Raw genomic sequence first — 16,846 nt, 5'->3', positions numbered from 1 at the left:
GACCAAAAACCTCTAAAGACCCATAATCAATGTATTGATGGATCTCTCATAATAAAATTAACAATTGTTTCCAAGTTGGAAGGATCACCATAAAATAATGTATTTACCCTAAAAATCCCCTTAATACTCATATCAATCTCTTTAATTTCATGACAGACATCACACGCATTACCATATTAACTTTACATAATCAAAATTTCATCCTTTGTTTTCTCCAATTTAACTCTGTAAACTACATAATTATTTGACTTACATAATTATTTTGACTGGGAGTGTTGTTGCAGAATGAATGTTTGAATAAAATGTGAGATTTATGAATATACCACTTTATATACTTATGGACATAAGCAATGAAAAGAAAATCATGCTTTAAATTTTTTATATTAAAAAATGTATAACATAAAACATTACATTACAAAATGAACACTTTGGACCCTTATTGGCTAGTCTGCCTGTTCTGCCAAAGCGAACAAGCCTGTGATTTAAAAAAAAAACAAAAAAAAAACGCTTTAGAGAAGATAATACAGTAAAATTATATAATAAGAGAAAAATACACTGTTTACTGCTGACAGATTGAAATGAAGTTCATTATGACTAAAGGAGAAAAAATACATTTATCTTTACTAGTAAATGAATAAATGCATAAATATTTTGCAGAACATCCTCTAGTTTTAAAGTTTCAATTTAACAAGGTCACAGAACTCCCTCTTATGGTTAGAGAGAGTCATTACATTTATGGCAGCCAGAGATCTCTGTCAAACTTGAACCCAAAGGGTTCATTTGACAAAATTAACTCACTACCAAAACTTGCTCAAAATAAATATTAAATTGTATCCTAATTTGTAAAAAAAAAAAAACAAAACAAAAAAAAAAAAAACAACAACTGAATGCAAAAGGAGCTTCTTTGGTGAATTTCTTCTTAAAACATATTTTAGTTATTTTATAGGGAAAATATGTATCACATATACTATACATACACACACACACACACACACACACACACATACAGGCTGGACAAAAGTAGGTTTACAGTTGTTTGTATGGAAAAAGACATGATGGTTATGATTATTACAATAGCTTTATCAACTTCATTAACTCAAAAGAATGTCATAATGGCACAGTGCACTTAGGTGCAATCTCGTAAGTTTTACATACACACACATACACACACCTATAAATACATGTATACACACACATACTATCTGAATATACAAACTTTATTCCTAAAATTCCTGTGCCCCAGTTAAAAAGACAAGCTTGGTAGGCTTACTTGACAGTCTAAATTATGCAATATAATCAGCTCCCTTTTCCATCTATATTAAAACAGATCTTGCTATTGAATTCAGTTAAGGATCCTAGAATATATATTTTTACATTTCTTGATTCTTGAAAATTCTACAAGCAAAGGTTTGATAAGCGATTTGCTCAACTCAAGATTTCTTATTCACCCAATATTTCCAAAATCATTTTCAAATAAAAATGTGAATATCAACTTAGAAAGACTTAAATATCATTGCTTTGTAGTGTGCACCATTTACTGTTGGTTTACTGAGTGAAGAAATCTTTAGCAGGTTTGTACGATTATCCAGTTACTCCATATCTGAATTCTTACTGAAGAACTTATTTAAATAAGCACATGGTATCAAGCTAACTTATTTAGCTATCACTCACACAGCAATCTTGATATATAATGCACAGTGCTGTGAAAAGTTTTGCCCCTTAATTGTTTCTTTTTGTACAATTTACACAGTGAATGGCCTCAGAACTATGGACAAAAACACAATATTAGAGAAAGGGAACCTGAGAGAACACAGTACAGTGTTTAAATCGGTATTTTATTAATGCAAGCAACAAAGTTATCCAAAATGCCTACCAACCACATGAAAAAGTAATTGCCTCTATTGTCTCAATACTTGGTTTCAGCACATATTATTGGAACCATTTAGTTGAGATCAGTCTTTCACTTGGGAGTTGAGAAATTTTAGCCCACTGTTCTCTGTATGACTGCTTTAATTTAGACACATTGGTAAGTTCGTTTCCAGTATTACTACTGCATCTCCTTAAGGTTCAAGTTAGGACTTTAAAATAGGACACTAAAAAACATATCTTTTATGCCTTCTAAACCATTCAGTTGTAGACACCCCTTCCTGATGTGCATCATTGTTCTGCTGCAAACCAATTACGCTTCAGGTCATGGACAGGTGACCAGATAGAAATTCTCCTTAAGAATACTCTGGTAAAGTGTAGAGTTCATGGTTTCTTCAAAAATGACAAGAAATCCAGTACCACTAAACACATGTTCTGTTGTAGGTATTATTATCCTATTGTCAAACACTGCATTAGGTTTACATTGGACATAGTGAAACCTACAGTTTTGGACAGAGACGTTTTTCTAATTTTGGTTCTGTACATTACCACAATGAATTTTAAATGAAACAACTCAGATGCAGTTGAAGTGCAGACTTTAAGCCTTAATTCAGTGGGGTGAACAAAACGATTGCATAAAACTATGAGGCAACTAAAGCATTTTTTAACACAATCCCTTCATTTCAGGGGCTCAAAAGTAATTGGACAAATTAAATAACTGGAAATAAAATGTTCATTTCTAATACTTGGTTGAAAACCCTTTGCTGGCAATGACAGCCTGAAGTCTTGAACTCATGGACATCACCAGATGCTGGGTTTCCTCCTTTTTAATGCTCTGCCAGGCCTTTACTGCAGCGGCTTTCAGTTGCTGTTTGTTTGTGGGCATTTCTGTCTGAAGTTTAGTCTTCAACAAGTGAAATGCATGCTCAATTGGGTTAAGATCAGGTGACTGACTTGGCCATTCATGAACTTTCCACTTTTTTGCTTTAATAAACTCCTGGGTTGCTTTGGCTGTATGTTTTGAGTCATGTCCATCTGTATCATGAAACGCCACCCAATCAGTTTGACTGCATTTAGCTGGATTTGAGCAGACAGTATGTTTCTGAACACTTTAGAATTCATTCGGCTGCTTCTGTCCTGTGTCACATCATCAATAAATACTAGTGTCCAGTGCCACTGGCAGCCATGCACGCCCAAGCCATCACACTGCCTCCACCGTGTTTTACAGATGATGTGGTATGCTTTGGATAATGAGCTGTTCTACACCTTCTCCATAGTTTTTTCTTGCCATCATTCTGGTAGAGGTTGATCTTGGTTTCATCTGTCCAAAGAATGTTTTTGTTCCCCAGAACTGTGCTGGCTTTTTTAGATGTTCTTTAGCAAAGTCCAATCTAGCCTTTCTATTCTTGAGACTTATGAGTGGCTTGCAACTTACAGTGCACCCTCTGTATTTACTTTCATGCAGTCTTCTCTTTATGGTAGACTTTGATATCGATACGCCTACCCCCTGGAGAGTGTTGTTCACCTGGTTGGCTGTTGTGAAGGGGTTTCTCTTCACCATGGAAATGATTCTGCGATCATCCACCACTGTTGTCTTCCGTGGACGTCCAGGTCTTTTTGAGTTGCTGAGTTCACCAGTGCTTGCTTTCTTTCTCAGGATGTACCAAACTGTAGATTTTGCCACTCGTAATATTGTAGCAATTTCTCGGATGGGTTTTTTCTGTTTACGCAGCTTAAAGATGGCTTCTTTCATCTGCATGGAGAGCTCCTTTGACCGCATGTTGTCTGTTCACAGCAAAATCTTCCACATGCAAGCACCACACCTCAAATCAACTCCAGGCTTTTTATCTGCTTAATTGATAATGACATAATGACGGACTTGCCCACACCTGCCCATGAAATAGCCTTTGAGTCAATTGTCCAATTACTTTTGAGCCCCTGAAATGAAGGGACTGTGTTAAAAAAATGCTTTAGTTGCCTCACATTTTTATGCAATCGTTTTGTTCACCCCACTGAATTAAAGCTGAAAGTCTGCACTTCAACTGCATCTGAGTTGTTTCATTTAAAATTCATTGTGGTAATGTACAGAACAAAAATTAGAAAAAAAGTTGTTTCTGTCCAAATATTTATGGACCTTACTGTATGTCATCCAGAGAGTTCTATTTTGACTCATCTGTTAATAGAAAATTATTTCAAAAGGCCTGGAGGTTATCCAGGTGTTTCTTTGCAAATATGAATTAAATGCTATTACTCTTGGATAGTAGAGGTTTCCACCTTGCTATTCTCCTATGAGTCCTATTTTTACTCAGTCTTTTTCTTAAAATGTAGTTATAAGCACTGACCTTAGCTGAGGTTAGAGAAGCCTGCAGTTCTTTGGATGTTCTCCTGGGATACTTTGTGACTTCTTGGAGAAGTCATCATTGTGTTCTTGAAGTAATTTTGGCAGGTTAGTCATTCCTGTCAAGATTCACTACTGTTCCAAATACTCTTCATTTGCAGATAATGGCTCTAGTGGTGCAGTGGAGTTCCAGAACCTTAGAAACTGCTCTGTAACCTTTTCTGGACTGTTAAGTTTCAACAACTTTTTTTTCCTAGTCTCTTCTGGACTTTCCTTTGATCAAGGCAGTGTGTTCTTCTACAAACTTATTGGTGACTACTTCACTCACATTAAGGGTCAATATATGGCAAGGTTAAAATTTAATGTGGCTGGCTGCAATCAGGTCTGACTATGTTTGGTTAACCGAGTCAAGTTAACTTTGGTCAGCTGTTTCAGTGGGCAACTATTGGGGAAATTCCCCTTTTAAAGCAGGCAATACAGGTGTTGGATAATTTTATTACTTAACATACTTAAGTAGCAATTTAGAAAGGATATGTGTACTCTGGTTCCGTTTATCTAAGATTACATTTGGTCTATATATCTGAAGCTATTCAGATCTTGTGGCAAAAATATAGTAACAGAGGATATCTGGGGAATGGAAGGTTCAGCAAATATTAAATTATTGCCTTCCCCAGAAGCTTTATGCATAAGGTGAGAACCATTTCCCAGAAAGGGCACAAGTATACTGCAAGATAAACTCATGCAACAAAATGCACAGAGCCAATTTAGGTGTCTCAATTAGTCTGATAGTCACATCTATAGGAAGTGGGAGGAATCCAGGAGTACAAGAAGAAAACCTTTAAAGACACAAGGAGAACATACAAGTTTCTTAGAGACAGTGCCATCATATTGCCCGGTCTCTTATCTTTTGTGTAATTTTGTGGAAAAACCACGTTTTATGTGTACTTAATTTACAATTTTTGTATGCATTTTACTTCACTCACACACACACACACAAAGCAAAATCTAGTTCAATATACTGATTGATTATAATCACAATTAGGTAGAGTACATAATCACCACAGGAGTAGCCAGGTATGATAAAATCCATTTTCATAATGTGAGGAGGGGTCAGACACCCAAATACATGAACCACAATTAGTTTGTAGTCATACCCTGCTGCTTCCAGTGCTCTTTAGCTTTTCATCCCTATCTGTCAGCACATTTTCAGTTACAAAGAAGATTGCGTTAATGCTCTTATTTTTTATGGTGGCAGTACCACCTCATACAAGGGAGAAATCCTGTGAAATGCCAACAAGCATTCTGTACTGAGTGAATACAGATTCCACTCTAGGAATTTTAGAACAGTTTTTTTTACATTTGGTGTGAACATAGCAGAATATCACCATTTCTGTATGTAGTATGGTGCTATTGATTTTTATGATCAAATTATAGGAATGAGGAAAAAATAATTTTAAATATAAAAACAAGTTCTGCAAAGGAGACCCAGGTGAGAGGTTTCCAATGAGGAATTATTCATGAGTTAAAAGCCTTAATGTGTTACACCAACATTAAAGTAATGAAACAATGATTTGACTGAAGGCAAATTTACACATACAAACACAGACACACACCACAATAATGGGACTCCAATTGTTGGCATGTGTCATATGGTTCTCCAGTTAGGATATGGGAGGAAAACCCAAGGATATGGGAACCAGAGAGAGAGTTTAAATCCAGCTTCATGAGGCTATGAAACAGCAATAAACCACTGCAAAAAGACTACAGAATATTCTCTGGCTAAAGTCAAGTCAAGTTGGGGAGCATGCACTGGTACAGTGCGTTGCCGCACCTATAACACAACGAAACAACTCGGGATCCCAGTTTGCAACACCCCAGGCAGACACGCGGTCCAGTCCCACCCTCCGGAAATGACCCTCTATCTGCTGCAGCCAGGTGTTACGTGGGCAACCCCTTGGTCTGGTCCTGCCACTCGGGTCCCAAACAATGAGGATCTTACGAGCTGGATCACCCTTGGGGAAACATGCCACATGGCCGTAGTGCCGTAACTGATGCTCTCTCACAATGCAGGTAATGTGCATCATTCGGGACTCCATGAGCAACCGCTCATTCGACACAAAGTCAAAGGAGTCCAGTCTTCGTCTCAGGCCACTGGATAGTGTCCATGTCTTGCAACCATATAGCAAGATAGGAAGCACCAGGACTCTAAAGACTTGGACCTTCATCCTTTTGCATAGATATCGGGAGCGCCACACACCCCTTTCCAGTGACCTCATGATCCCCCATGCTCTCCCAATCCGTCTACTGACTTCATAGAAGAGTCACCACAGACATGAATGTCACTGCCCAGGTAAGTAAAACCTCTAAACAAGGTCAACACTCTCTCCGAAAACAGACACACTGCTGATAGCTGTGCCCAAGAGGTCATTAAAGGCTTGGATCTTGGTTTTTATCCAGGACACTCACAAGCCCAGAGACACTCCGACTCCTCGCTCAGTCTCTAGAGTGCCCCAATCAGCCTCCATTGACTCCGCAAAGATCACAGCATCATCAGCAAAGTCAAGATCCGTTAACCTTTCTTCACCAACAGATGCCCCACAGCCGCTGGACCCCATGGCTTTGCCCAACACCCAGTCCATACAAGCATTGAACAGAGTAGGAGCAAAAACACACCCCTGATGAACCCCAGAATCAACTGGGAAAAACGCAGAGGTCCCGCCTCCACTCTGCACAGCACTCACAGTACCAGTGTACAGGCTGGCCATGATAACCAGCAACCTCGAGGGGATCCCGCGAATCCTCAGGATGTCCCAGAGGGCAGCTTGATCAACTGAGTCGAACGCTTTGCGAAAATCGACAAAGGCTGCAAAGAAACTGACGACATTCATGTTTGCGCTCCATGAGAACCCTCAGTGCCAGGATATGGTTGAGGGTAGACTTCTTAGGCGTAAAACCAGACTGTTCCGGTCGCTGGTAGGTGAGCAAGTGATCACGGATCCTATTGAGGACGACCCTAGCAAGGACCTTACCTGGCACCGAGAGCAGTGTTATCCCCCTGTAGTTGCTACAATCCTGGCGATCACCCTTCCCTTTCCAGATAGGGACGACAAGCCCCATTTTCCAGTCAGTTGGGATGACGCCAGTCTCCCAAATGGAAGCAAAGACTGCTTGCAATGCCAGGAGGACAGCTTTACCACCAGCCTGGAGAAGTTCACCCCGGATACCACAGATCCCTGCAGCCTTTCCCCTCCTCAGCTGGTTCACCATCTGTGCAATCTCAGTGAGACGACTGGGTGGTTCACAGCTAATTGGAGGATCAGCCTCAAGAACCGTGGACCCAGAGATATCCAACGTCCTAGCTGGAGGATCAGCTTTGAACAACTGCTCAAAGTAGTCAGCTCAGTGGGTCACAACTGCAGTGTCATCCATAAGGACCGTTCCAACAGCCGCCCTGACTGACTTTCCGAGGAACAGATTCAGATGTGCGTAATGCTTTGATTCCTCTGTAAGTAGGACATGGGTCGCTAGACCACAGATGGTGCATCACTTGCTCACAGATTCCACTAACAAACGCCTCTTTATCTGCCCTCAGAGCCCTTCACAGCCGTCCCTCTCAGTTCCCGATACAATCCAGAGTTGCCATTGAGCCATGTGCTGCGACTCCTCTCAATGATATCCAGGGTGCCCTGCGAGATGAAACACCTCCTTCTGGGAACACCAACACACTGGCTAAAGTGCAGAAAGAAGAAAAAAAAAAAAAGAAGAAGAAGAATACCTTTTCCTATGCTTATACAGCAGACTTCTTCCATAGAATGTAACTAATTCATGACTGTGTATATTTTTCCTTAATGTGTCTTTGCAAATGCCAAATACGATTACTGAAGAGTAAAAATGTAAGTATTTGTGTATTAGTAATCTCTACACCATGTACCTAGTGGAACACCATAAAACTAAGTGAAATGCCACATAATAAAAAGGGAACGATAAAAGAATACAGTAAGTGAATAAAAAAACAAGATGATTCTGAGTAATGCAGAATAGAAGTGTTCCATGTTCTTTAACTAATAAGGACATTTTAATACTAAACTACTTTGAGAATGTTATGTTATCCTGATAAGATTCATGCTCTAAAAGTATGGAAGGTTGTTTCAAAAAGAAAAAAATAGAAGAAAAATTACAGCTAATACAAAATGTGTATTTTTCATCTTGGCTGTGCATAAAAGAATAAATTAAACCAATACAGAACATATTGGGCAACTATACTTCAAGCACAGATCCTTAATTACCATAACAAGCCTTAAATACAGACCAACTGGGAACTATAAAAACAAAAAAAGCAATTGAATACTTTTTAAATTACAAATTACTCAACTTTGTCACAAAGCGTATGTAAAATTCCTTGGCTATAAACTGCAGTATTTTTAAAAAGGTGTTATATTAATATCGTTCCTAAAAGGCATCAAAAAAAGATCCACCTCCTAAGTCACTCCCACCATCACCTTCTCTACTTGCAGTCTTCACACAGACTTGTAAGGCACACTTTCTATACAGGTAGGCTGTTGTGAAAGTGCAAGCATGGGGCTTAACAACAGCCAGATACATTTTATACTCTCTTTGATCCCTCAGAAACTTCCCGTGGGAGAATTTTTTCCCCTTCCTTTATTTCTACCAACATCTGTCACCTACGACATAGCTGATAAAGTACTAAAATATCCTTTCTGTTATTTCAAACGATTAAGACGGGTTGGAGGTTTGTTGAAATTGAAATATTGTCCATAGGAACCAAAATACTGACTTCATTTAAAGCTGTAATCTTCAAAAAAAAAAAAAAAACAAACAAACAAACCAACAAGGTAAACATGAATAATGAGTGATAGTATTTTACTTTAATATTCTGTCCAAATCACAAAGGGGGGAAAAAGCTGGCTGGCTTTTAAAAAGAAAGCAACTTATTTTAAATGACCACATATCATCCATCTGACGAAGATAAATTAAGCTGTGTGGATATATTTCCTCTGTGAAAGAATTCACATAACTTAAATTTTGTTTATTACAAGTAAAGAAAGCATTTGTATTAGAAAAAAAAAAATCTACTTAGATTAGGATAGTAAGTGTGGATTTAGCTTTGGCTAATGCAGTGTCTTAAAAAGACACTAAATTACTAAATAAAGGTTGGGTTTAATTTCTTGTCGTCTGAGTTCATTTTACTTTGCAACAGAGTCCTAAAATGACTTTGCTTACTCTATTAGACAGCTAAATAATTTGATACTAGATGTTTTAAAATTTAAAAAAATAAATAAAATAAAAAGAACAGAAAAAGCAAATGACAGAATAAATTTAGAATAGCTATTCTTGATGGGGAAAGAACAGAGTTTGAAGTCTTGCTTTGTTCTCCGGGAACCCTCTAATTGGCACGTCAGCAAGACAAAACCTAACATCACCCTCTTCCTGACATGTATCAGACATCAAAAGAAGGCATGGCAAGTGAGACAGGAGTGTGCCATGTGCTTCAACCTGCTAAATCTCACACACAACTTTCCCATCAGGAAACTTTAACTTGTTGGACCACAAGTCTTCAAAGTAAATGGCAGTGTGTTTAACATGCCCTATTGTAGTTTCACATGTAACTACTAGGACTACTTGTGTGAAACATTAGTAACAAAAATTCTTTAGGATCTTCAGATACTGGATATTAATTTGATGACTTTTTTAAAACTTAATTTGTAGATTAAATAAAAATTCAAATTATTTAAAAATCATGCAACTGACATTGGCACAATATTTAATTGTTTTTACACTTTGTATCCTATATTGAAATCCTTAACATTCTTTCTTAACATTATACTCATGTTTTCATACTGGACAAATCAAATTGGCAAGTCAGACTTTAATGTTAGAAATCACAAAATCTTCAAATTTACTCTCCTTGAAGTGCCATTAAGAAGTGGGTTATTGAGTAAGCAAATCCCATGAGAACATGTCTCACCCATAGATCCCAGGGTTGGGGGTGGTTGGACTGTTTTGAAGGAAAGGTGATAGCACACTCTTTAATTAGGAGATAAAAACTTGTTAACATTGTAATGTCGGCACACTCCGCACAACAGCTAATCACACTTCCAATCAATTCACATAAACCAGAAAACTACAAAGTGTGTCTGGACTGGTGTCATAAAAATGTATCCATTCAGTACAGCTACGAAAGCTTTTGTTAAATTATTTATAATTAAGATTACTAACCTAAACAAATCAGAAGAGAGCTTTTCAAATGTTTTCAATGAAAATGTAATTAAGCAAACATTTAAAGCATGGCAAAAATTAACCTACAGCTTGATATAAAAATATTTTATAAATTTCCCTTTCAGCACTGAATTTTATAGGTACCAGCTCTTTTCTATTTCACATAAATGCGGCTTTACTAGCCCCAAGGGGCACTTAAAAGACCATAGCACCATTCTGATCTACTCAAAACTAGTTCAGTTCCTCCTTCCCTATTGAATTCAATACATTATGCAGTATTTTGTGAAGTTCCCAAACTTTCCATTCGTTGAAATCATGGCAAAGTGAACTCTATGTATGGGGTTTGCTCAACACTAGCAGTCACACACTAATTTGAAGTTAGAAAATATGTGTTTTATTTATTTGTAATTATTTTTATGCATGTCATTTGGTGTGCTGCAAGATATATAATCCGGTTCAGGCTGCAGCCAAACTTTACACAAAAACACCAGTTATGAAGCAACTGCTATGTACTAATGCTGTGTGATTTTGGGCTATAAAAAATAAACTGTATTGTATTGTATAATGCTAATAACAAAAACATGTTTCTTATTTAAAAAAAAAAAAAAAAAAAAATTGGATGCAAGTGTCAGTAGGCTTTGCACCCTAGGAACCAAGTTACCCAAACTACAACGTTACAGTATTTACCGCTCTGATGCTGATCTTTAAGATCATAAAATAGGTCATTACGATAGCAATTGATGAGAAGAATTCATAATTAATTGCAGAATTACAGTACTTTAGGGTTCCTCTGGAGTGCCTCTTTCTCTTGTATGATTTGGCTCAAAAACTTAAGTTTCGAGTTTGGTATTTTTCTGTCTAGCCGTTTTAGCTCTAGACCATCCTCAAGAAACTGCCACAGACAGAGAGGCACACACACATACCCACATTGAGATATGGATGTTTTCAGTATCAGGGAACTCTAAAACATCGAGATACGTCAAAAAATGGAAATTGAAAAAATCTAAATTTTTGCCAAATCTAAAGCTTTTGCTCCTCCCCCACAGAATGACAGGTTATGGTGAGGAGGGCACACAGCAAAAATTCACCAATTTCTTTATATGTGCCTCAATAACCCAGTTATTCAGAAAAACCTGGTTTGTAAAGTTCCATGTAAACCCTAATTGCAGTTACAGAAACCAGGTTAATGGCCTCTTAGAAATCTGATTAGCAATAACCCAATTATGTGGCCATATAAACTATTAATACAGTTATCATTAAGGATATTGTAGTCTACAAAAATTAAAGTAAGCAACTTTTAAATTTTAATTCTATTTTTAATTTATTTATTGCATGTCATGTTGTTACACTGTGGACCCTGAGCTTCGCAATTTCGTCTTTCTGTATACTTGTATATGGTTGAGATGACAATAAAGTTCACTTTGACTTAGTAGATCTTTCATCAAACAGAGCTTACAAAAAATTCCAAAATTACACTCTTAATCCTATAATTTAGGTAACCCAACAGTTATCATAAATAAAGTATTTGAAGGACTGTTTAAAAAAGTTTCAACTGCATCTCTGAGGATACAGAACATTTCCAGTTCTCATTTTACAGGCAGTAATACTTAAATAAAAAAGATAATTATTTGTTAAGAATGAATTTGTTATTTATCTTTTCTTTAAATGGTTAATGTATGGATGTCATAATAGCTGAATTTTTGTACTCCGTACCAATATCATTCAAAATTTTATGATATTTGATACCTTTCAATACCACAGCAAAAACAGGAATCCCATTCAATGGCTTTTTATTAAAGTACCTCCATTTTTTGAAGTGAATAAAATTGTGCCTTTTTCTGTAATACAGTATAAAATATATAAAAAAACTAACAGTAACAACAGATTTAACTTACTGCTATATCTATAAAGTAGTTACCCAACTATCTCTTAAATAAAATACAGTAGTATTGGCATTCATAAATATCAACATACAATGCAAGGCTAATTTTTACTAGTGGCCGAGATGAAGATCCCCATAGTGTAACAGCAAATGGGAGGTTTATAACCTTGGGGGGGATTTTAGTTCACAACTTATCATGAACTACCCAATTTGTCTTAGTAACTGAAAACTACTACTTAAAATCCATAATAAATATAAAAATTAAAACATTATATATGTCCTGTTGAATTATTTAATTTCAAGATTATTCCAGATATTTTCATTAAACCTACTCTTTAAAGATTTTTTTTATAACAACAAGCTTTTAAAGTCCGGTTTGTAAGTGAACTAACCGTTTAGGTTTGATATACTGTATTTGCTATTGTAAGATTCAAATTTGTATAATTAACTGAAAGGTTGTATCATCAATATAATAAGACATTTTTAATGTAGTTTTTACACAGTTTTAATCATGTAGTATTGTGCCTTCTGGAGTATATCGTTTACTTGCAGTGAGTGTGGTATGGATGTTCTCAGTACTACCAATACTGTAAAAATGCTTGTATAGATAACATTTTTAGGACTTTAGCACCAAATTAGTACCACAATATCAGTTCTTGTGATATTGATATAACAGTTTGATGCTATTACATAAATGAATTCTATTTTCATAAAATAAAAAACTGTTTAAGTTGTAATGATGTGCAAAATGTGTTGGCAAACATGTTTTCAATTTAAGACAAATATGAATCAGAATTATGTTTGCTGCTTAGCTGCATTTTAAATGGTGAAAATTTGCATTCAATATTTTGACTGTTTTTATAATGACAGCACAATATAATCTTGATGCTTTCCATTCTAAAACATCTAGAATTCATTATAAAATTATGGCTTGCCAGCTAATACAAAATGAAACTACAAGCAAAAAAGAATACAAAGCAACAAGATTACAAGATACATAGATATGTGATGTTACGGGGTAATCAGAATTAGATAGAAAACATAACCTGAATATCAAAATGTCCCCCACAAGGTAGTAATAAAAAGAACACAGCACATGCCTAGGAAGACTGTCCACTGGCATATGAAATTCATTATGCAAACAAAATCAAAACAAGAAACACAATAAAGCATGCTTTTCCTAGATAAGCAGTCTCTTTTAAAGAAGAGCATAATATTATTGATTTGTTGTAATCCAACCTAAAAGTTATTACATTTCATTTTTGAGCGCAAATATTTCTTATAAATATGCCTAATAGTGCATTTATAAAGATATTAATACAATATTGCACAATTTCTAATTCATAAATTAATGACATGAGGTGCTACTGTATATTTTCAGTCAGCAAAATCATTTCTCTGCTCATTGGCACTGCCCCTGACTCATCTAGTTAAAGGATGGCAGGATATCTGCTTTGAAGTGATGGCGCTTTTCATTCCACATTCTAAAAGGAACGTCACTGTGAAGACATACTTCATAAACTTCTAGAGATTCAGAGACCAAATTACAATTACAGAAAGAATAAGGAGTGACCAAATATGTATGTTTTTATTTCTTTATAACAAAAATACCTAAATAAATTAAACTTCACAGTTATCAAACATAACTTACAGCAGGTAATTTGGCACCTGTTGGAATCTAACATATGTTGGAGAAACAGGAAACTATTGTATCAGATAACCTGTATAACTGAATTAATGACCTAGAGAAATGCAGCGCACAGTGTTTAAAAAAAAAAAAAAAAAAAAAACCTGAATCAGTCCTGAAGTAACTTTCTGCAGGAAATCAATCCACATATTGAAAATATTAACCCACATCTAAAAAAAACTGTTAACCAATCAATAAATAAATACATACCCGGTTTCCTTGTTCATCAGTGGAACTGCCTCCTGCAAGAAAGGAGAGCAAATGTTTTACCAAGGAGCAAGTTTAAAAAGATTTAATGAATATAGTTTCAAGTGTCAGAATCACAGTATGATCATCCAATGTACCTCAAAACTCAGAAAATACTCTTTTCTAAAAATCAATTCCTTATTTTCCTATATGAAGATTCAATAATTGTTTAAAACAGGTCTCTATAAAAAATGCCCAGTTGATTTAATTAAAACTTTGCATCTTATGAACTCAAAGTATAAAGTACTAGCAAAAATGAGTCTGGCCCTGTGACTTATTTATTGTCATAGCGAAGCAGACCCTTACTGGAAATTGGAAAGGGAGGTCAGAGGGTACGAGAGGGATGCGAGGAATAAATAGTCTCCCCTGAGTCAGTTCCAGTTGCCTCAATGAGGTTCTTGTGCAGAGATTTGATCTGAAGCCTGGTGCCATTACAAAGTTTTGGTTGCTGTAAGTTTCATAGTAACACAATTGGTGTGCCGACTTTCAAAAGTAGAATATGCAGAGATTTGCCTGGAGGATTAAGAGTGTGAAGAAATTCTACCGGATAGTGCACCGTGTCCTCTAGTTCTTCAACAGAGTCGACAGACTTGTCTTTGTTTCGGAAGTTAGTTGGTGTTTCTTTTAGGGGGCGGTAGCTACCTAGTTGGAAAAAGTTCATTTGTAATTGCGACGTTTTAAGTAACCGAAAACTATATAGATAGGATATTAAAAGGCGATACCTCTCCCATAGTGATACGGCGGTAAAAATCACATAAGAGAAAATAACTTAGCTTTCTTTAATGACGATTTACGCGGCATTACAGACGGAGGAAGCCATAGCAAGACAATACTTTTATCAAGGTGGGATCTTGATGTATACAGTCTGCCATTTTCCGTCGCTGCGCTGGAAGGCTTTTCAGGACGGATGACGATATCACCCATCCGTCTGTCGGCTTCAAAGTATTTGGCTGCTGTGCAAGTCTTATATACTGGTTCCTCCACGTGCAGGCCCTTACTTAGGTTCCAAACAAGGGAAGGAGAGGATTCCATTTCATCTCTAACATACAGAAATAGTACAATGGCCATTTTCGTAGTTGTACCTTCTTTCTTCAAATGCTTGCCTAGCAGTTCTAAATGTTGAGAGCCCCTGTGTGCTAACTTTGGCCTGGCCTGTACATGTGAATGGATTTATAAAATAATTTTTTGTACAGAGCACAGTGACATTAAACTTATATTCTTATTACAGTTGAAGTAAAATGGTGTTCATATGTGAAGTCATGTCATTTGTTGGTGTTCGAATAGCTCTCTCCCTCAACCATGAGACATCCTTTTGATGCAGATTTCGTAGGTTAGGGTAAACATTTTCAATAAGGGTTTGTAAAAGTCTTCACCAGGAGACAGATAGTTAGGAACATTGATTTTACAGTTATGTTCAATTAAATTGCCATCATCTATTTTGATGAGGAGAGCAGTGAACTCTCTGGCTTTTTTGTCACAGTTCAAGTAAACCCCCATATTTATTCTTAAGGTAAGAACGTTGGTCTTAGGCAATAGGTATGAACACTTCAGACATGCTTTAACTTTGTCGACGCGTGTTCCTCTTCGGACAACTGGTAAGTTCTGCCGGAAGTCTCCAGTCAGCAAGACTATCAAGCCTCCCATCATTTTTGTCATGTTTCTGATGTCTAGTAGGGTCCTGTCTAAAGCCTCAACACCTGCTCTGTGTGCCATAGTGCATTCATCCCATACAATAAGTTTACAATCGCGCAGCACTTGCGCCATTGTGCTCTACTTGGATATGTTACACATGGGGGAATCAGTATGGGTGAGGTTTAGAGGTAGCCTGAAAGAAGAATGGGCAGTCCTTCCACTCTTGAAACGGTGGAGTAAAGAAGAAGGAAGCAGTGAGCACGACGAACAGCTGAGGAAAGTAAGGAAGCGAGTAAGGAGGCACATGAGCGAGGGATGTCGTTAATGTATACAGGCAGGAAGTCAACCACGTGGTATGTGCGTGGACAGCGGCCGTGCGGAAAAAAAGAAGTGGGACTGGGGGCAGCCCTTGTGCTTCTCTGCCGTGAAATAAATCCTCTGTTAATGGAAATAACAAATGAAACCACCAAAAAGAAGACGTCATTTTTGAAAGTTCGTTACGGGGCATGGCGCGAAATGAAACACTTAATGTTTGGAAGTACAGTGTAAAGGATGAGTATGGGAAATTTGGGCTTCCTATGTATATTGGAAGTCGCAAAAACACTGAGGAGTTTCCCCTATCTATATATACAGTTTAGGGGGTACACCCATTTCCCCACCTTGGGTGGTGCAATAGGACATGAAACATACCTAACTTCTGTAAGTACATTGCAAGGAGTGAACACGCAAAATTTCAGCTTCCCACCTATATGGAAAGTGGGAGAATTAGTAATGAGTCATTGAGGGCTTTGCCTTTTACATGTATAGATAACTAAGTACGAACAAGTAACATCTCTTGCTAAATTCTTTTTTGATAAACCCTAGTTTTGTAAATAAATGTGAAACAGGATTTCTTGTTTACCCTCAATATAGAGGAGTAAGCATACAGAGTAATGTTTGCAAAATTAATAACCATTGT

The 16,846-nt window shown here is 36.8% G+C and overlaps 1 protein-coding gene across 1 annotated transcript in view; it reads right to left on the bottom strand.

The window, feature by feature from the left end:
- timm50 (translocase of inner mitochondrial membrane 50 homolog (S. cerevisiae)) overlaps window positions 1-16,846 on the bottom strand; it is a 67,038-nt gene that overhangs the window by 36,313 nt on the left and 13,879 nt on the right. Inside the window, exon 3 of the mRNA XM_028797463.2 lies at window positions 14,221-14,252. Within this exon, the coding sequence (XP_028653296.1) occupies window positions 14,221-14,252 (32 nt within the window). The remainder of the gene's footprint in view (window positions 1-14,220; window positions 14,253-16,846) is intronic.

This window comes from Erpetoichthys calabaricus, chromosome 1, assembly GCF_900747795.2.
Source record: "Erpetoichthys calabaricus chromosome 1, fErpCal1.3, whole genome shotgun sequence".
Taxonomy (NCBI): Eukaryota; Metazoa; Chordata; class Cladistia; order Polypteriformes; family Polypteridae; genus Erpetoichthys; species Erpetoichthys calabaricus.
The sequence above is the reverse complement of the archived record's forward strand: the minus strand, read 5'-3'. Positions and strand labels throughout refer to the sequence as shown.